This window comes from Prionailurus bengalensis, chromosome A1 (assembly GCF_016509475.1).
Source record: "Prionailurus bengalensis isolate Pbe53 chromosome A1, Fcat_Pben_1.1_paternal_pri, whole genome shotgun sequence".
Lineage (NCBI taxonomy): Eukaryota > Metazoa > Chordata > Mammalia > Carnivora > Felidae > Prionailurus > Prionailurus bengalensis.
In genome coordinates, this window is record NC_057343.1 from 105754186 (window position 1) to 105768219 (window position 14034).

A 14034-nucleotide genomic window follows, 5' to 3' on the forward strand; every position below is an offset into this window, starting at 1 on the left:
TGTTGCTAACTGTGTTTCCACTTCAACAAAGAAAGTGGTGAGTTGCCAAAAAACAAGGATGTTCCATCTTAGGGATTGTGTTGAATTCTTTCCAGAGAAGCAATTTTTTTTTTTTAAAGATGAATTTTATCCTAAAATATTTTCCAAATTTATTTAGGCATTCTATCCAAGGAAAATAATTTAAGTATTGTGCCATGTAACTAGAATCTGTAGAATTAGAATAACTTTCTCTCACCAAAGCTCTATTCATCAGCAGTCTCTGACAGCCTGTGTGGGGTGGGGTATGGGCCAAGGTCACAATTATGCAGGCTGGCCAATGATACACGGGACCTGGAAAACTATAGCCTAGCAAATTTACAAACAGGTGGTAAAAATATGATTTTTTAAATTGTTCTTTCCTTTTTGCCTCCTATCATTACTACTTTTCTGAAAGGTCAGTTTTGTTTTCTTTAGGAAAAACAGCCTTTCCTTCATTTCCCAAATACTATGTTGATGCCCTTCCTTAGAAGTCTTCCTCTTAATTAAGTTGGCCCGAAGGTCATAAACCGTAATCAATATGGAGGCTGGTCGCTGCAAGGTGCTAATTGACATCCCCAAAGAGGAACCGTGTCAACAATCGATACAGAAGAACAGAGTACTGGTAGATTTATGGCTTTGATTTTGAAAAGGTATGGGAATGCCCTGTGATGTTTCCCCCCCACCGTACTCCTTTTGAATGTTAATGCTTTCTTGAAGATGATTTCAGACACACTGCTAGGATACTGCCTCTACTCACTGAAGCAGAATCCTCTGAAGAGTTGCTGAGGCAGAACTGAAATCATGGCTCGCCACAAAGAAGCAGCCGTATTGGCCGCTAATGATGCCTCACACAGAAAGGCGATGCTCCTTTAACTCGGGGGTTTTAATGGGAAGTTTCTAAGCCTGAAACAACAGCTTTAGATCTGGGGTGTGCCATCAGCTGCTAGCAGCTACCACTGTCTACTGCTTCAACACAGCTTGATCGGGAAGAATGGGAACTAAAGAGGCTTGTAACTACCTGTAACTGTTCCACCAGGAAATGGATCAAGTGTTTGTTCAGCCAGACCCAGGTACTTGACCAACACTGTGTCTTTGATGGGCTAATTAATGCTTTTCTCTAACTTTACGATTCATGCATGAGCAATGATCACATAGATGCTTTTGGATCCAAGTTCTGAATTTAGATCTAGATGTCAGATAAAGTCTAATTAAACAGTTGCCGGGTAAAGTTAATACGAGGGGGGTGAAATGTAATGGTGCCTTTATTTTTAAAGCATGCTTAAGTTTATGCTACTGATACTGGATAAAAGAGTAGTAAAATAGGCTTTTTTCTTTGCTAAGCTGCAGTAAATTATTCTCGAAAGCTATTTGTCCATTATAGTATTTTTTTTTCCATTCACCTAAAACGTCCAACCTTCCAAAATGTAACAGGGATGTTTTAATTTGTTCACAAAGAATCACAACTCAACAACTCATAATGATGATGCTGACCATCCCTGGTGCCCCTGCGTGGTGAGCCCTGTGCAGCTCCAGCATTCTGAGGTTTCAGCAAGCACCCTTGTGCATTAGGAAACACACAAGGAAAGAGAAAGAAAACTGGGTATGACAGTAAGGTGTATTGTATGAGGTTGCGAGTCCCAGTTTGCTACTGGTGCCTTTTGGTACCCCCACGTACTGACTGGGCACTCACGTGGGATTTTTCTCAGCAAGGCTGCAGCCTTGCCCTGCAGTCCCTTCAAAACTCTTCTAGCAGATGTTAGAAGGAAAATGAAGACAGGGAAGAAGTAAAGCTGAGGTTAGGGCTCAGGCTGAAGAGAAAGCTCTTGTGCTGACCCAGAGCTGGTGAGCCAGAACAACAGGGTCCACTCCCAAACCCAAGCAGACATCTGCAGGCTGACTTTGCAGTGACAGTCAGAGGGAACAGACCTCTCATTGCAGCAGTGAGGGCTGGCGACAGTTCCAAAACTGCCTGTTGACATTTGTAGCTGACCACATTCACATGTATTTAAAGTCACTGTTTTAGGGCTTTTTAGTAGCCTTGGGTCTATTTGTTCAGTGCATAAAATAATATCTGTCCTTAGCCATCCTGTGAATTCTGAAACATCAGTGCTATTGTACTGGATCAAGAAGTCCGTATTCAGAAAAGAAAAATATGGAGGTTGCCATACATTTATGTGAGCCAAAAAAAAAAAAAAAGGGAGGGGAGTGTATGTTGGTTAACATACATGAAGTACCTAGAAAGAGCCAGGAAATCTTTACCTGAATTTATTTCTGGGCTGATCACCAAGACGGCCATGAGTTCTCTGAATTTATGGGAAATATTTTGCATCCCTGTGTGTATATCCTGGAATGCAAATTATTGTTCACTGCGTTCCTACACAGAATTTCCACAAGATTCATAGGTAATAGCTTTTGTTTATGTAGTGATTTGATTACTTAGGTGATGAGGTGGCTTTTGTGGAGGGTTCAGAGTTAGTTGTAGGGGGAGATATATAACAGGGCTGATGGGGATGTTTACACATCCAGGGTGGGTGGGTTGGGACAGAGGGTGGAGTATATCTCCAGACACTCCAGTTATGCAAACAGCAATGCAGCTGAGGTTTTGTTTAGCTCAAAAAAGTAGAGGTGATTCTATTTAGCCTCAGTCTCAGGATATGTACCACCGTTAATCACCCAAAGGCATGCTAACATTTCAACAGTCAGTTTCAGAACTGTTGCAGAATAATGCAGCACTTTGAGGAAGTTTGTCTCTGCTGGTCATTGCAAATTCAATCTTGCCTACCCAGTCAATTCCCTTCCTGTTACAGTCTACAAATTGGTCTCGCTAGTCTGCCAGATAAATATAAATAAGGTACACAGGATGTCTTTGTAGCACAGAGTGTCCTGTCCGTTAAATGTGAACGTAAACTATACAAACCTGGGAGTGTTCTTGTTCCACAGACACGCTGTTTTTTACATCTACTTTTGGAAAACATGTCGAGTCACATAACCAGGTTTCTGGCTTAGAAGTTTTAAAAATGAGGTGCGGTGCTTACGTGGTTTAGAGGTACTTAAAAATACAGACACTATGGCTTGCCTGCACCCTGCATACCATTAGCAGCGGGGGGACGACCGACTTTCTACTCATTCTGACATGCCGGAGAGAAACTTGTGAGTCAGCATCCTTGGGGAGATGCTTCTCCTCTGGTAACTGATTTTTATGATTTGGGCCAGTTTACTTATAATCTCCGCTCCCTGGTGTGCTTGTTTGCATAATAGAATTTAGAGATAAACCTCATTTTGCACAAAAAAACGGCACACAGAGAAAATGCTATTCATCATCACATATTTATTGAACGCCCACTATGAGCCGGGCAGGACTCCACATGACATGCATCCATTGTAGCTATTATCATTGCAGCCCGTTGCAGGAGAGGGGGTATGGGAACGGGTCCCCACAAAAGTGAGATGGTGGGATCAAATGCTCCACAGAGCGATGTGTCCAATGCGCTGAACTAATTCTGTGGCTGTCACTTTAAAAATAAGAAAAGAAATATATCATTGCTCTATTTTCTCCAGATAAAATAATTTTCCTTACTGTTAAATGGTATCATGCGATGCTCGTGCAATGAAATGTCCAAATGAGCCGAGCTTGAGGGAGGGTCATGTTGACATTTACACTTTCCAGGTAGGACATCTGGATTCAGGATATTTTAAATGGCAGCTCTTCCCCACCCACAAGGCCAATTAACTAAGAAAGGCTTGAGCCCTGAAACAGAAAAGCACGTGCTAATTTCTCTGTTTGATGGGACCCTATCCATCAGCACTGAAACCGAGGAAAGGGTAAAAAGCCAAATAACTGCTTTTCAAATCATGAAATCCAAGACTGATGAAGAGTCACAGTGACCCAGACTACCTGTCTGTATTCTTAGAAATCAGACCGATTGCAAACATGAAGGTCTGACATCGCAGTCGGGCTGGATGACATGTGCTTTTTCACCCCTTCTTTCTATCAGCTGGCACCTCCAAGTTTGAGTTCAGTTCCTTGGATGGTAGGGGCCAGAGATTTGATTGAAACTCTGTTTAAAAAGGTAGTGACCCCGGAGCAGCAAGGGATTCCTCAAGGAGCTTGCTGTTTCCTAAGGAGACAGAGTTGAACACTGCGGAGACTTGCCCTGTGCGAGGTGCTGCCCCAGGACGCAGGTGCGGGGCTCCAGGGGATAGAGCAGGAGGCACCCTGGCTGCTCTGGTGAAGGGAGAGAGACGCAGGCCCCACCAGGGAGGGGGTATTTGGTGTGAACCCTGAGGGAGGGAGCGAAACCCACAGGCGCGAAGAGAGCGAGGAGGAGGGCATCAGGCAGAGAGCATCATGACTAAAAGCTCAGAGGTGGGAAACCTGGAGGAGTTCAAAGAACAGCCTGTGTTAGGTAGAGCTGCAGAGCAAACCAAGTGAGAACGGCCTCCTCAGGTGTCTGCACACTCAGTCACACGTAAGTTTTTGCCTCTTGGTCATTTGACTCCGGACCAAATGCAATTTGAGGTTTGTTCTTCTGGAAACTTATTAGGAAAATAAATTAATGCCTTACAAAACTTCCATTGGCAGAAGATGACCTAAATCTTGCAGTCGAGAAAACAGGGGTATCAGGTCTGTCTGTAAGGAGGTTAATGGGCAGTCAGGGTCCTTGGACATCGGAGCCCAAAGGTTTTCCGAGGGAAGAAGGGTTGAGTTCTGAGCTGAGAGAGATGAATTTGACGCAGTGTGTCAGAAGCATGAGGAAAGAAAGACAGGCCTCTTTGCAAATTATTATAAGTAAGGCGAGTGGCTATTAGCGCCAATGGTGATGGCTAAGATGAGCTGCTCACTTGGGGCGTCGTAAGTAATGCGGGGGTTTTATACTTTGTGACCAACACAGAGTCCAGGGGTTTGACTTAAGAAAAGGAATGTGGTGTATGATTTTTGAGAAGCGCTTCTTTTAATTAAGCCTTCCTTGGTCCGGTATGAAAATTAGACTTTGCTGTGTCCTGAGTACACGCAAATAGACCTGCAAAGGGGAGACAGGGGTGTGCCGTGGACGGGGATGCCAGCTAGGATTAAAGCACCGCCGTGAGTACCGTGGTCCTTCTTGTACTTAAAACAACTGCCTTTTGTTTTTGTTAGCACTTAGGATGCTTGTGTCAGAATCCTTTCAAATAATTTACTTGCCCAGATTTCTCTATTCACCTCAGAGGAAGATTTCATTATTCAGGTAAAAGCACCCGTGAACATTTTCTAAGGATCGTTTTTTGCCAACAAGGGACATTTCACTCTAAGGTAGACGTTTTAAAAGATCTTGATGTCTCTGAATATTTTTTTTACTGGGGCAGTCAAGTGATTACATTTCTTTCTTTTTCTGCATCTTACTCTGTCCGCTGCTTCCTTTAACTTGGATGTGCTGTTGAGCTTTCCAAATTTGTAAATTATTGATTAGCTGATTGCGGGTTTAAAATCAAGCAGGCTCGTCCAGGGATTTCAATCAGTCCCAGGCAAAGCTTGGGCAAGAGCTGGCTTTTCTTCCTGGATCTATGTATCCCCCATATACCCTGATGAACTATCTCCGGATCTTCTCATCTATACCCATCATCCCCCACCCTCTCCAGGACTTTCCTCCTGGGCCATCTGCCCACAGACCCTCATGTCTTCTGCCCCCAACCCCGATGGCCCCTCACTTCTGGAAAGACCCTTCACTCTCCTTTCTGTCTACCACACTTCCCCTCCTTCAAATAAAAGCAGTTTTCCTAGACAAATTCCTGTTAACGTGTTCACGTGTCATTCTCCTTGGTAAAATAGTGCAATTTAATGAGAGGCTTTGACGATTTGACCAAATGAAGTTATTTTAATAGGAAGTGGGTTATCACAGCATGGTGGGAGGGGAGAGGCTTGCAGTTTATAAAGGGCTGTGGAGTTTTTGAAATACTTTCATCTCCGTTTTCTCATCAGTTTGGTTTGTCAGCAAGGGGTTGGTGACGAAGGGGTTGGAGGATATATATTTATATTTTGGCAGGCTTGTAAAAAGCATGTGATGAAGCTGTAGAGAGGGTTAACCATATCACAGCATCTGCCTTTTATCAGCAGAGGGTGGTAACACTGCAAATTAAAACTGATTTTTAGATCATTCTAAGAGTTGACTTCCCTGGGAAGAAGCCAGGCTCCAGACTCATTGACAGGGAGACGGAAAAGGGAAACGTAGCTGATAATGTGAATCAGGATGACTAGGTAACTTGCTGGGGCTTCTTGGAATGATTACCCATCACTGCAGCCCCCAAGTGAACGGTGGACCAGCTCGAAAATCTAGGCTTCTGGAGGAAGCCTAGGAAGTATGAGCTGGGAGAAAAGAAGTTGGCATTTTGCCTTGTGTGAAGGACAAGGCTGGGGAAGACAGCTCCCGGGCATCAAGCGGACACCGGAGGTGAGAAGGGAAAGGCTGACCAAGGTATTGCTATATTAGCCCCCCAGCTTGTGTCAAGGGAGCCGTCACAGGCTCAAATGGTTCTATGTCTAGTTGTTCACCATGTTCAATGAACTTCACAGATCCAGAAATCTTTATGTTGTGTGTATACACAGTTAATGGCCTTCACTTCTCCTGTATTTCCTTTCTGGCTTACATAATGTTTTCGTAAAGAACTTCCAGAAAAGTCATACCTACCTCAGCCGTGTTAAGAACAGACAAAGAAAACGGCTCTGGCCTCATTCGGGCCGGAGGGAAAATGGACATAGAGTGGGATTCCAGGAAGTCAGTGGAGAGGGCAGGGTCAAAGTGAGGGGGTCCTCCATAGGACACAGAGAGACCAGAGGGACCATGGCAGGGATGGCTTAGGCGCTTCTCCCTCTATCAGCATGTGGCTTCCTTTTGACCCAGGCCTTGGTAATTTATTTTTAATTTTTAATTTGTATTTGTTAGAGAGCACAACCAGGGGAGGGGCAGAGGAAAAGAGAGAGAGAATTTTAAGCAGGCTCCACGCCCAGCACGGAGCCTGTTGTGGGGCTCAATTCCACAACCCTGGGATCATGAGCTGAGCCGAAATCAAGAGTCGGACCCTCAACCGACGGAGCCACCCAGGTGCTCCCCCCTTGGTGGATTTTATACTTGGTATGAATAAGTCTAGTTTGGATATTTCCTGGGAGTGCAGATGGCCCATTACTGGAAACACTAAGGATGCGGCAGAGGAGGTTCTGGCCACCCTTTCCTGCCCCCTCCCCTCACCCAATTATCTGCTGAGAATTAACACCCGACGTCGGGAGGGTGCCTAAAAACAAGCGCACCAAACCAAACCCGATCCATCAACATCCTCTATATCCCCACGGAGCTTATTTTTAAGAAATATAGTCAAATTTTATCATAATCTTACTTCAAAATAAAAATGAATGATAAACAAATCTACCGCAAAGACTCCAGCCTGAAAAATATCTAGTCATAGAGCTGCAAATTTTTTTTTTCCTCCTAACTGGTAAGTCCTTCCTCCCAGACACTGGTTGTAAATCTCTTTATAAACTGTGCCTTAAACCGTGATTTTATAAACTTTGAAGTGTCATCATACAGGCAAACTGTTATTATGATTACTAATGCAACAATTATAACTATAGAAATATTGTATTAGAGCTTTAGGCCATCATTTCTATTTTCATTTGGTTGCTTCTTCTAATTGAATATCATTTATTTTGATTCCATGTTAATTCCTATAGCTGACTACTGTGCCGTGTAATTTTTCTTATAACAGACTCATACATAGATTTAGCTCAAAATATCCGAAGTTTTTATGGCCGTTGTGGATCCTCCAACTTGCCTTTATTTTTTTAATTTTCAAACAATGTTTAATGTTTACTTACTTTTGAGAGAGAGACAGAGAAAGCATAAGCGGGGGAAGGGGCAGAGAGAGAGGGAGACACAGAATCTGAAGCAGACTTCAGGCTCGGGCTGTCAGCACGGAGCCCGATGCGGGACTCAAACCCATCAACCGTGGGATCATGACCTGAGCCGAAGCCAGATGCTTAACCGACTGAGCCACCCAGGCATGCCCTCCAACTTGCCTTTAAAGACAAACAGTAATATTCATATATCTTAATTTATCCACCGGTAAAATGGAAATAGCGATAACGTATCTTTTCCCTTGTCTTCCTCCTTTTCAAGTGGTCTTACACAGTAGGAAGCTACTGTAAAGCTTTTTTTAAAAAATACAGCCGATCAATCCCTTTTCCCTAGCTCAGTTCTCGAGGTGCTTCTCAGGGTCAAGTATTGAACCTGGTCTATGTTTTCTGAAGAAAAAAGACAAGCAGCGGGAGCTTGATAGTTTGGGAGTCTGAGATGCCTCCTCTCTCCCTTGACCGAGGCAACAGAAAGGAAAGAAGCAACCTGGCTCCCATAGGCAGTTCTTAAGTGAAGCGACTCTTGGTTTTGTTTGTCTTTCTTCTTTGTATACTTTCTGAAGTGTTTTCACAGACATTCATCCTCATTATAGCACCATGAGATACACAGGCATTTCTGATTCCGTTTTTACAGCCTAGTGACTATAAGGTCCCACACTCATTTAGTAGTAGAATGGAGGCCAGAGGCTGGAGCCCAGAACTCGATACTCCCCGGGAATTTCTGTATTAAGCACCTTTTCCAGCCTGAGTTTCCTCCCACTGAGGCTCTAGAGGTCTTGGCTTTCACGGAGCTTGTAGTAGCGTGGCTAACCTATGTTGTGTCTAGCTAGAGTCTTGGCACATAGCTGGCGTTCCATCAATGGTATCATTATAAGAATGATGTGAAAGTCATATTATTGGAGGGAGTCTGGAAGAGACTTGGCAGGGGACACTGGCTTTGGATGTCAAGTTGGCAGCACACCCCGAGGTCAACATTACCTTGCGCGTTTCTCATCTTCTGTACTCTGGTTGTCTTCCCCGCCCATCCCTCCTGGCTCCAGGTGGCTGCTCTGAGGACAATCTGGTAATTTCATGCAAGAGTAAAATATTCTTTCCCGTAATTACACAGAATTTAGCATCTTGGGTGAAAAAGTTTAGAGATTCCTTCTTCTCTCTGCAAAACATGACTGTGAGAGCAGAAATAAAGTTGCTCGTTGGTAGTTTATTCCCTCTCCTTTCCCTTTCTTTCTTCTTGCAGATAAATCAGCCTGTCCAAGGTGCAGTAGCCACCATGATCTCAGTAGACTGATGATGGAAGAAAAGGAAACTGGGAGATCCTGTGCTCTAGCTTCCCTGGACGATGGATGGAGGACAGCCCGTCCCTTCACCCCTAGTGCCCCTTGAGAACGCATCATCAGATTCTAGCATGTCTCTGGAACAGAAGACCACATTTGTTTTTGTGATTTTGTTGTTCATTTTCTTGGGCATCCTCATTGTCAGGTGCTTCCGGATTCTTCTGGACCCGTATCGGAGCATGCCAACCTCGACTTGGGCTGATGGACTTGAAGGGCTGGAGAAGGGGCAGTTTGACCATGCCCTTGCTTAGCAGAGGGGTTGCTCCAGAGGAGGTGAAGTGCATCATGATTTGGCAAGGATTTCTCTTTAGCCAATATTCTAAACACACCAAGTTTCAACAACACCCAGTCGTAGGTCCACAATCCCTCCTTTATTAACCATGCCGTTGGGTTACAAAACATTTGAGGATATGGGGGATGAAGGTTTCTAACACTCGCCAAAAATAGGAAGGTTTGAATTTCTCTGTTTAATCAACGAATGAATGCTTCTGAATACGTGTGGTGGTGAAAGCAAGAGCACCAGCACTGACATAAACTTTGCCATAAAATGAAGCACTCTCCCCCCTCGACCAGAGAATAAAGAATGTAATGGCTCTGAAATGAATCTGGTCACGGGGCCACGAAGAGACTTCGTTGTTCTGAAGGTGTCTCTCAGTTTGCTTTACTATCATGGGAATCAGGTCCCTGGCAGAAAGTAAGGAAGACTGTGCTGAGTGGACCGAAGGAGGTCCCTATTCTCTCCTACAAAGCAGGCAGCTTTGGGGAGCAAACAGCGCAAACAGTTCAGCGCAAACAGTTCCATCCTAGAAAAGCTGAGTGAGAATGAGCTCATTTTATTTCTCAAATACAACTGAAATCAAAGACTTGCGGAGGTTTGAAAACGCTTCACCAGGCCAAGTACACTCTAGGTATCTGTATTAATAACCTGTGTGGAGGGGTCGATACATAATGCGAATTTACTTTTTTCACCCACATGACTGAAATTCTGGGTTGCAAGGGCAGCTACGAGTCGTGTTTGTAAGCAAGAAGTTACTTGTCTAGAAGAGAAGACTTTCACAGTCTTAAGAGGAATGTGTGTTTATGACTGAATAGGGAAGCCAAATAAAACTTTGCAAGAAACGGTAGCATCTCCTCTCCTATTTCACCGAGACGAATGCACTGGTGGCCACGTGTGAGACGGAATGCGGAGGACAGATAGTGTCCCGAGAGACAGAAAAAGCTGCAAGGTCATCGAGTTCAACCCTCTCGCATTTCAGAAAGGGCTCCCACAGATCGTCCTGCCTGCGTACAACCTGCACTAAGCACTATTTAAGACCCCAAAAAAGAGAGATGAGAAAACCTCTTATTCCACCTTCTATTGTAGGAAAACCTTGTACCTAAATGAAACTCCTGAAGCTGTATTTATAATCTATGTCTTCTAATTTTCTCCTCGGCTAGCCATCCTATTTTTTTTTTTTATTAAAAAAAGAGTTAAAAAGGCCAACCACGCCTGAAAAGGCAGCCCTTAAAAACAACTGCTTTATTGTCTCCCCCCCCTTTTTTTGTTAACATTCTTTGAAGGACCTGCTGTGCAGATTGCCCCCCTCCCCATGTTACCTTTGACTTAAAAATATTTGTTAATTAATTTTTTTAAAAATAACTCCTACACCCAACGTGGGGCTTGAACTCACAATCCAATATCAAGAGTCAGCTTTTCCAAATGAGCTAGCCAGGCACCCCTCTTGAATTAAAAAAATAAATTAAAAAAATAACAGCCTTATTGAAATACAATTCACAGGCCATAAAATTTACACTTTTAAAGTGTACAATTCAGAGGCTTTTAGATCCTTCCCAGAGTTGTGTGACCATTACTACTGTCTAACTCTGGATTTCTACACCCACTAGCAGTGACTTCCCATCCCCTTCCACCCAGCCTGTGGCAATCTTGAATCGACTTTCTATCTCTATGGGTTTGCCAATTCTGGACATTTTATACAAACGGAATTATAGAATATGTGGCCTTTGGTGTGTGGCTTCTGTCACTTAGCATGTGTTCAAGGCAGGTTCATGTTGTAGCATTCCTTTGCATGGCCAAATAATATTCCCTTGTTTGGCTATACCTTGTTTTGTCGGTCCATCCGCTGTCATGGTTATCCATTGGCTAGGCTGGAGAATGCTGCTGTGAACAACTGTATAAGGTCTTTGTATGTTTTCAAGCCTATGTTTTCAGGTCTCTTGAGTATATTCTAGGAATGGATTTGCTGGGTCAAATGCTAACTCTATGTTTGACTTTTTGAAGAATCTGAGGCTGTTTCCCAGAGGGGCTACATCATTGTACATCCCCACCAGCAACTTTTGATTCTTAACTCTCTCCAACTACTTAAATTTCGTCTTTAGCTGTAGATTTTATAATTGAACACACCACTTCAAGAATGAGTCCGATTCGAAAGAGAGAACCACCCTGTGATACCTACATGCTGGTAGTTTACTGACGCCTCCAAAGATCCTTTGCTGTTAGATCTAAAGTAGAACGCTGATGCCAATCTGTAGTCATCCCAGGGTCTACTGTGTCACCTGAATATTTTTTCTGTTTTACGAATGCATATTTCTTTAACCCACTAATTATAATGTTGTTTTTTTTAATTCAAATGTACCCATGTCACATATGTCCCTAGCCGATTTTTTCCAGTTTAATGGGAGTCTATTTAAACCTGTTCAAGTAGCAGGACACCTGGGTGGCTTAGTCAGTTGAGCATTTGACTTCGTCCCAGGTCGTGATCTCGTGGTTCGTGGGTTTGAGCCCTGGATCAGGCTCTGTGGTGACAGTTCAGAGCCTGGAGCCTCCTTTGGATTTTGTGTCTCCCTCTCTCTCTCTCTCTGCCTCTCCCCTGCTTACGCTCTGTCTCTCTGTCTCTCTGTCAACAATAAATAAATATTAAAAAAAAAAACACACTCCTTCAAGTATTTATTTAAGCGCTTGCTTTGAGCCTGGCATTTCTAGCACTGGAGAAACAGGAAAAGTACAGGGCAATTTCTTGCTCTTGAGTACCTGTCAGTCTTGGTGGAAACGTAAGAAATGAAAGAAGGCATGTGTCTGAATTCTCATTCAAATGACTGCTATGGACCTATGGTTCCCACACTATCAAATTCATCTGGGACTTTAAAAAATATATATGCCCCCCACACGAATTGTTCTTATAAAAGTTGTACATGATCATGTACATGTAAAAAAATGTGTAAACATCATGGAGAAATACAAAGTAAATATTCATAGTCAAAATTCTGCCTCCTTAGGTTACTCTTAACTCCAGTTTTTCCGGGGGGGAGCTTGTTGAAAATGTAGATGACTACAGCCTTCCATCCCTAAAGTTTGATTCTATAGAACTGGTTCAGCGAACAAATACTTCAAGAAACAGAACATGGGACAGATGGATGTGGGTCAAGATAATGAGGGAAATATCCTAGTGGGACTCAAGTGTGATGGTCCACGTTTCAATGTTGGCTGTAAAGCTTTACGCAATGGGAGTGATTGTGATGAAATAAATTATATCTTGACCTAACAGGATGGAGATGTTTTGGGCATATGCGAAGGAGGAGAGGAGGGAAAACAATAGAGTAAAGGAAGAGAGGGGCTGGTGTGGAGCTTGCAGCCAGGAGGGCAGACTGGCTGGGGAAGGTGGAAGGTGGTTGGGGGGTTGCCGGAACTTGTGTAGAAAGGATAAAGGTGGACCGGAACAGCAGGGCATCCTTAAAAGCAAAATGCAGTGTGGGAGTCAGTGCAGATTGGTGAGAAAGAAAATGACATGAAGAGTGGCTGTCATTTCGAGTTTCCGCACCCTTCCTCAGGGCAGCATCGGGATGGGCTTCTATAATGGGAACAGACCGAAATAGCCACCTGGCCTCTGCGGCTCTGAGCCCGGGATTGCCAGTAAGTGCCACAGGGCCTCCGCAAGCCTGCTTTTCTTCCCTTCTTCCCTTCATTGCTCACTCCACTTTTGTTTCCCTTTCTCAGATTACTGTTCCTTGTTCATCGTGCCCTCACTGGGTCTCCCCTGCTCCTCCCCTCTCTTGGTGAGAGCAAGAGTATCCTAGCAAGTGATCACAAGCTTCGGGCTATTCGGAGTAAATCGATCCCTTCGGTGAGAAGTGCTAACTCTCTGTTTTAATTACTCACAGCTCCTTGGGGTGAACAGTGTATTCTCGAAAGGTCACATAAGCCCTCTCTTTCCCAGCTTTCTGGCTTCCGGAGTCACAGTGCAGCATTTTGCCTACCTTACAAGATATTTATAACAAGTGCAGCTGCCCTCTACCTTGTATATCCGCATCCCAGGATGAACACATTACTTTCCCAAGGTCACTCTAGAGGAGAGCTACCTCTGGATTCAGAAAGATGTGGCAAACTCATTGTCAGTCTAAGCTCTGCCTGGTTAATGCCCCCAGGAGACCCCAAGTTCTAGATCAAAAGTGCTCCCTCCAAGAGACCTTTTTTAAATATCTTAAGCACTGAGTAAAGTAAGTCTAACATGGGGTGTGAAGCAGATTAACTTGACTCCTGCTGTTAAAGTAATGAACATTCCAATCCAGATCATTCTTTCACTATTTTTAAGGGTTAAAGCTGAAACAAAATAAGCAACAGTTTTAGGAGGCAGAAGTTGGAACAGATGCTTATGTATGTAGGAAAAAATATGCATTTAAGTTCCTTTTTTATTGGCTTCATTGCACAGTGTTTTATTGAAAACCTGAAGCTTTCATATTGTAAATGTATTGGTGAATTTGGTGAGATGTGAAATTTTATTTGTCCACCATAAGTCATTAAAAGAAAAG

General features: G+C 43.6%; 1 protein-coding gene across 1 annotated transcript; it reads left to right on the forward strand.

Moving 5' to 3' along the window:
* The first annotated feature begins 731 nt into the window (after positions 1-731).
* On the forward strand, positions 732-11835 carry CTXN3 (cortexin 3). The gene is made up of 2 exons (XM_043586817.1): positions 732-1088; positions 9135-11835. Exon 2 carries the CDS (start codon positions 9237-9239, stop codon positions 9480-9482), a length of 246 nt encoding a protein of 81 aa, XP_043442752.1. The 5' UTR covers positions 732-1088; positions 9135-9236; the 3' UTR covers positions 9483-11835.
* Positions 11836-14034: the final 2199 nt, after the last annotated feature.